The sequence below is a fragment of the Phoenix dactylifera genome, chromosome 17, assembly GCF_009389715.1.
Source record: "Phoenix dactylifera cultivar Barhee BC4 chromosome 17, palm_55x_up_171113_PBpolish2nd_filt_p, whole genome shotgun sequence".
Classification (NCBI taxonomy): Eukaryota; Viridiplantae; Streptophyta; class Magnoliopsida; order Arecales; family Arecaceae; genus Phoenix; species Phoenix dactylifera.
In genome coordinates, this window is record NC_052408.1 from 5,037,595 (window position 1) to 5,045,700 (window position 8,106).

The 8,106-nt window shown below is 35.8% G+C and overlaps 1 protein-coding gene across 1 annotated transcript; it reads right to left on the reverse strand.

Annotated features, from left to right (window-relative positions):
• Positions 1–567: 567 nt before the first annotated feature.
• LOC103708272 (40S ribosomal protein S13-like) lies at positions 568–5,495 on the reverse strand. Its single transcript, XM_008793115.4, has 5 exons — positions 5,363–5,495; positions 5,197–5,269; positions 4,962–5,100; positions 4,686–4,872; positions 568–1,108 (listed from the first exon to the last, which is right to left on the reverse strand). The coding sequence occupies exons 1-5, from the start codon at positions 5,383–5,385 to the stop codon at positions 1,075–1,077; spliced, it is 456 nt and encodes a 151-aa protein (XP_008791337.2). The 5' UTR covers positions 5,386–5,495; the 3' UTR covers positions 568–1,074.
• Between the last annotated feature and the right edge of the window lie 2,611 nt (positions 5,496–8,106).

Here is an 8,106-nt window from a genome sequence, read left to right on the forward strand (position 1 = left end):
AATTAAAAAATTTCTGCATATATATCTTACAAATCTAAGATTGCATGTAAACCCTTTATATATTATTTCTATTCTTATTAAGTATATTTCAACCATTTCAATTTTAAACAGCTCGCTTCCTCTTAGAAGACATGTTGACTATAAGTCAGATACCAAAAAAAAGAAGAAGATATATACCTAAATAGTGAATTTACAAGGATAAATACATATATTTGAAAAGCCCTAACCAATGGGCTTTTACCCAACTTGACTGGTTCTCTCTTTTACCATGTTAAGCTTATTTTCTTCCCCAGACACCCAGGGCCCGCCGTAATTGCCATGCTCATATATTTAATACCCAGTTGGCAAAGAGTGATAGAAACTCATACAACCATTCACATACCACCATTTTTGAAGTCCAGGAAATACGAGCCCTGTTGTTCTCAGGTGGAAGCAGATTCATATACAATAGGAAGCCTAGTTATTAGTGCACTCAGATTTTTCTAGTTAAATGCATTTGAAAATAATATCCAAGGACTCCAAACTCCTAACACATACCAACTCAATTGACTGAACCAAGATTTATGATGCTGATGCATACAGACCATACCAAACTGGTACATATTACAAAAACTGGTACATGATACGAAAAACATACCAAAATTCAGTATACCGAATGGTCACTCATACTAAACATATCTGTAATAAAATGATACCAGTACGAGATCCACCTCTTAGTGGATATAGAATTTGGATTGGAACTGAGTTCCACACAGTCTGGGTTCAGGTATGGCTATGCCAGAAGTGGCTGAACCCAACATGAACCCTGTTTATCCCATAGCAAGCATCAGACATATATCAAAAATAATTGCCATTACCCATACGACAAGAACACACTACTTTAGCCAATTGAAAACGAAAATGGGGTCAACCAAATGTCAGCTATTCAGAGCATCCGAAGGGCTGTCCTATTTTCGTAAAAAGAAACAAAGGCACAAATTTCATTCTCTAACAAGGGAACTCTCCATTCTGATCCAAAATTCCAAGGTAAATCAACTTCATTATAAGCATCCTTCAGGCTGAGGAGATTAAAACCTAAGCCACAAGAGTGCTGGCGGTGGTGGATTCGCTGCAAAAAAGCAAAGCAGGCAGGCATTAAGAATGCCAGAAGCAGTAAGTGACGATAAACATGAGTCGGTATGATGTCTCAAAATGTTAATGGGCAATCACATATTTATTATAATCAAGTTCATAACAAACATAAGCAAAAAGTCAGAAACAGTTAAATGCCAAAGTTTGGAAAAGCTTAAGAAAATGTGGTAATCAAGTCCCGTCATCCCAAAACCATTAACTAAAACATTACAAGAGAAGGTGGACTGCAACAAATTAAGAAAACTTGCTTCCAATGAATTTATAGACTAGAAAATCATAATGATCCATCTGTAGTTATGATCCAGTTGTACACGGCCAAGCATGGCATCTCAAATCTCATAAACACGTTGTCTAACATATCAAATTTCAAAATCAATATAGTTACATATCTATATGATGCAGAAGATGCATATCTACATAATGGTGCCACAGGTTCATATATCTATATGATGCAAAAGCATATGTGCATGTTGGACATATAAATCCATATAAACAAAGGCATGTATGCACATGATTCATGACGGATCAATAGATGTCTCAAAGCAAGATAAAATTTTATGTTGCATCAGAGGAATTTTTTCTTTTTATACAACAAACAGGGTTGAACCCAGAATCTTCTATGATGGAGAGTCAGGTTTTGACCAGCTGAGCTAAAAGTTCCCATGTGAGATTGAACTAATACAAAAACATCCATCACCAACAGACTTAATTATTCAATGGTTTGCTCAAATATCCTTGATGATAGAACCTGCCTACTTGCGAAAGACATTTGGATATAAATGTTGCCTTGGATACATATATGCAATTCAGGAACAGGATGTGTACACCGGGAGGAGATAAAGATAATTATCCCTAAATAAGTCTAGCATTTCAGGCACAAAATAACATAAAATGCAACAGCAAGAAATCCCTATTTGAACAATAAAAACTGGTTGATGGTGCTTAGAAAAGCAATGAATGAACACCCTGAGAACATGAGAGCACTAAGCAACTAAAATATTGTGTGACAAAAGCCTCTAGCTAGGATTTTAGGCAAATTGGGATGATTAATTGGATTGTGGAAAAAGAGTCAGCTCCAAATTTTCCTGAATCTAAACAAACTATGAAAAAGCATATCCTTGTAATTATTAAAAAAAAATATTGCTCTTTTATGAATATCTGAGATACTAGAGAACCATGATTCTAAGATACAGAAAGTGACGTGACTTGCAAAGGTTCAACAGAATTTTGTGTAATCATTACAACATTCCTACTGGTAACATGAAATCAAAAACAGACAGCAAGATGACTGGTCATGCTTCATTAAACAAAGATTGCTTGCAGCTAAATTTTGCAAATAGATAATGTCACTTAAATTCGATAAATACTTTTTGATAGAGTTTCGTAAAATCTTCCCAAACCATGCCAAGTCTCAAGCTTCCTACAATTTGCCTAAGGTCCAGAAAAAATAAGCAAACAAGCATAACAGAAAACTGCACCAAATTTGAGTTCAATAGCGTGTTTATGAGAACTTGCAAAATCCATAATTCACTTGCCTCAAACCACAGGACAGATAATTCAAGATCAGTATCAGATCTGATTGTATGCTAACCTGTTCCTATACATGCTTTTTGTTCTTATCTTAGTCCCACAACCAGTCAAAATAACTAGTGTGAGAAAACAGCCAAAAAAAAGAAGTAACAAAGGGGCTTTACCTAAGAAAACTCTCAAAATTTCCAACTAATTTTACACAAGAACCAGCTGTATCTAGCACAAATGTCATATAAACCTAACAAGCACCCTCTACTCTCAAATTTTTAAAAACACCAAGTGACTTATGATTTAATAGGGTTCTTCTCAGATAAAAAGTAATGGAAGGATCAAGATAATTTATGTCAGGTTGAGCACAAGATGCTTATGTAATATGAGGATTTAGGATGGCTGGAGACATTAATATACACTTGTTACGAACCAACACATAGAGTAAGGTGGGTCAATTGATTTTGAATTAAAACAAATATTATTTGATTATTAAAAAACAATGTTAGCCACTCATGAGAAGGTTTTAAAAAACAAAAAGAAGCCATGCAGCATTTGTTTCAAACCCCCAAATGAAACAACGGAACAACAATAGAGTATCTTCCAAGTGACTACAAATGTTATAATTATTTCCACCAAAGAGGGTTTAAAATAATTCAAAAAATCATTCAGCTTATATTTTAAGCAGATTAGATTCAAATACAGATCTAAACAAAGTGAATAGATGCAAAATGAGATAACAAATATCTGCCAAGGCTGGCAAAGAAATAAAGAAATCCAATTATACAGATGCACAAAATCAGTTTACAACATCCAACAATTTCTGGATAAAAATAGGTTATCAATCATCTTAACTCCTGCGGTACACATAATAGAATTCTCAGCATTTAAAGTGCATGTGCAAACTCTTCATTGATTGACTTTCTTTTTTATTTTCTTTTAACAGTCTCCATCTTTGCACACTTCAAACATCTCCATGCTTCATTACATATAAAGCAAAAATTTGTTGACAATGTTAGAGGAGACAGTGCAAACATCACACTGCCAAGCATTGGATTAAACCAATATTTATATAAATATAGGTGAATTTTATTAAAAAAAACAGATATCACTAAAGGCATGTTGGAAGCTTCTAATTCCAAAAATCATGATTTTATCTTCTTCTGAACTTAAATTCGAATTTTGAAAATTGGAATTGTTCAGGAGATGTAAGCAGAAAGAGAATGATAGGCAAGGGAGGGAAAAAAAGAAACATAATATGGTAAGGAGACAAAACACCACTTTTATGACTTAGGAGCTTTTATGCAATTTTATGGTACAAACCAATACCTAGTATTACATAACCATAACATGTAATTCTCGCAATGTTTGAGATCATGAAACTTCATAACAATGTCGTGCATCCAAGCATGCGCTATGAGACCATTATTAATAAAAGACTTACAAAGACTTTTTCCCACATTATCAATATCCAATTCCTAGTGTGCTTGAATCTTGAAATGAAATAGTAACTTTTCCTTGATTGAAAACACATGAATTCAAAACTATGTCCTTCAAACTCTAATTATGCCCATGAATTGATACATCTATAGAATCTATAGAAGACTCTGTAGAATAAAGGCATGCACCCCTTACCATGACACTTAGATTTCACAGATCCCTGGATTGAGATTTAACACCACATTTTTTTTACTGCACTGCTTAATGCATTTGCTTTCTAAGTAATGCAACTATAAATGAGCTTTTTACAAATCCACCCAATGGCACAGATTAATCACCTCTCTTATACATTTACGTAAAGAAATACCACGACTCTATCACAATTCAATTTGCAAAATTGAAAGCAAAGTAAACCAATTTCATGAAATTGTTGCAGCGAAAAATTCCTCCTTTTTTCATATAAATCAGCCAAACAGAATACAATATCAGGCAACACCAATTGCAATTGCGCATAATATTTGTTAGCAAACCAATACAACCTAAACAGAATAGCAATTAACGGAAGAAGTGAAGAAAAGAGCGGAGAAAGAACTCACTATTTCCAGACGGGAGGGAGCTTCTTGGTCCTCTTGTAGTAACGAGCCAAGCGGTGGATCCTGCTCTCCACAAGAATCAGCCTGAACTTGGAATCCTTGTCCTTCCTGTTCCTCTCCAAGTGCTTCCTGATTGCCACCGCCTTCTTAATCAAATGGTATAAATCCTCTGGAATCTCCGGACCAAACCCTACCAATGACGCACATAAAAATTACAACTTTATACCAAAAACACTATAAAAATCCAAACAAAATCCAAACAAAACAAAAACATAATACCATGAGCCTTGAGAATCCGGAGAATCTTGCTCCCAGTGACGCTCTTCACCTGGGCAATACCATGAGAATCACGGAGAATAACACCGATCTGCGACGGCGTCAGCCCCTTCTTCGCAAACTTGCAGATGTTCTCCTCCACCTAAAAGATCGAACGTATCCAAAACCCAATCAAAACCAACAAAAGAAAAGGAAAAAAAAAAAAGCTAAAATTGAGAGAAAGAGAGCGCTTGCTCACGTCCGGAGCGGAGATCTTGAGCCAGCTCGGAGGAGTCCTCTTGTACGGCAACGCCGACGAGGAGATACCCTTTCTGCGACCCAATAACAAAGAGATCAGGGAGATGGTATAAACGAAGAAGAAGGAGACTGCGAGGTAGAGGAATTGGAAGAAGAAGGGAGGATACCCGCGGCTGTGCATACGACCCATGACGGCGGCAGTGGCGAAGCTCCTGCGGTTCTCTCGATTTGGAGTGAAGAAGAAACCTAGCAGGCGGCTAGGTTTTGAAATATATATAGGAGGAGAAGAGGAAACCCTAGCCGTCGGATCTCTCTCCCCACAACTCTTAAAGCACTACAAACCCTTATACTCATCTCACGAACCGATCATTACGCGATCTAACGGTGGATTCGCGCGAAGGAAGGTGGATTCTTCTTTCGCGCGAAAGATGCAGAACCCCTGTTCTATTGGATTTCGCCGAGAATCCACCCACCCCTGTTCTATTGGAGAGCCCAACCCACCCCTGTTCTATTGGATTTTGCCGAGAATCTACCCGAGAGAGCCCAACCCACCCCTGTTCTATTGGATTTTGCCGAGAATCTACCCGAGAGAGCCCAACCCAACATGGATCCCACTATCTTAAGAGTCCATGGGAAGCCCATACTCCCTGCGTTTATCCAAATTTCCCATATCCTTTAGCCTATAATGGTAGAATCCTCCCTGAACCACTCGCAGAAAATGGAAAGAGTTATAATCCTACACTCGAGTAACTATTCTTTCTTTCTTTTTCTTTTTTTTTTTTGGTACAACAGCTGCTCACATTGCTCTAAGATGAGTGCAACCATCAAGGAGCTGCTACAAAATACGTCCAAAGGATCTCTCCTAAATAGTGAGGAGCGAAGAAGGTAACTCAGTTTGCAGCTCTATCTGCCTTCCGATACACAAATGAGTCACAGTCTCTCGCTATTCTATGGATATTTTTGAGAAATGGGTGGCCATTGCCCCTCTACTTCGTATGAATTCTCACTTCATATCACCTTTTCTCAAAATTGTCTTATATTTTCAATGTAATATTTCATTGACTCGATTACCTCATGTCTGCGTACATAACTGATGCGGGTACCATGATAGGTTTGTCTTTCCTTCTTGAAGTCTAACAAGTTGGAAGACCAATCACGTCTAATCCAATTATAGTTTTATCCTCAAAATACCAGGATATTTTTCAAACCGATCAAAGTAATAAACTTAATATTTCATCCATCTTTGTTCCCCTCACGTTTTTGTAAAAGACCGACGTGTGTGTTTCTCATATGCATGCACATCTAGATTGATGTTTGATAGGTTAATCAAGAGAAGAATGCACTTGAGTCTTGAGATGCCAATGGCAATGTGCTTTCGTAACAGAATTCTTGTAATTTGAAAAGTCAATTGTTTGCTTGCCTGGGGTTTTTGTCATCCCTAACTTTTTACTTAATAGGATCTTGGGAATTATTATTAGAATTTGAGAATCTTTGTTTATCAAAAGAATTTTTTGAGTACATAACTTTTAAATATTGAAATTTGCATGAATACTCTTCCAAAATTGATATTTGCATTTACATCCTTATAAAACTTATTTTGTAAGTATATCTTTCTCTTTTCTCTCTTTTGTTTTTTACATATATATACCTATGACATCTAAGTCATTAAGAAATTAACCGTTTAAAATTGAAATAACTTAAATATCATTAATAGGTAGACATACAAAAGAAAATATTTATAAGTATATATATATATATATATATGTAGATAGCAACTTTACAAGGATATTTATATAATTTCACATATTTAGAGGGCTATAAAAAATCTAATTTTGTTTTTATCTATTTCATCTTATATTAACACTCATATTTGTCTACTCCTTAATATCTTATGTGAAAATATAGCTTAGGAAAAAAAATAGATCTGACGATTATATTGTAATGATCAAACTTTATTTTTACTGCTATGCTCATAGGTGGAAGAATAGTACTACTAAGGAACTAAACTTGTTAACATAGCAATAGATGGTGGATGGCGGATAAACTTTCACAACAAAATTATATAATAGGCAATCTTTAGTCGATGTCAATGCTAAATTTTTTGTAGCTGTCATTCTATTTGCTAGGTAGTTAAGAAGTAAAAGAATTTAATTTAATTAATTAATCAATTGTGTATGTATGTATACAGAAGTCATAAATACACATATTAAGAATTAGATTACCAATTATTTTGGCATCATCCCACAATGACATCCACTGCGGCCATAATTTGGCATTTATACTCTTCATCTAATTATTATTCAAACTAGAAATTGCAACTTAATACACACCTTAGGGAGGACTAAACTCTTTCTTTACACTGATATCACAATTTTTTTTTATTATTCATTTTAATACAAGATGGACGAACCCATTATTAAAAAGAGTCCCATTACAGCTTTTGGGTTTCCACATAAAAATGCACGTTATACGATAGGAAAAAAGCTTGCTCCATGCGATTTTCTATAGGCTTTTTGTTCCCGTTCCCATCTTTCCTCCATCTTCTCCAATCTCCTTCTTTTCGATAATGGCCTTTGCCGCCTTCACCCATTCCCCCTTCGCTTTTACCTAGGGCAGCTCAACTTGCTTCATTGACGCTGGCACCGCGCCCTCTCCCTCACTGTCCTCATCACTGAGGATAGCTTCGCGAACCTCGTCTCCCATCGCCTCCTTACTCAATGTCGTTCTCAGTTCCCTCCTACCTCTGTTAAGTTAGCAGAAGATAGTGGACAGAAAATGCAGTAGAGTTGCGAGGTTAGAAAAAAAACTTGAGAGATTTTTGAATACTTTAGCTGCTACTCAAAGTATGTTTTTGATTATATTTTTTTGCTTTTATAAACTGCTTTCAGCTTCTCATATTTATATACCTATA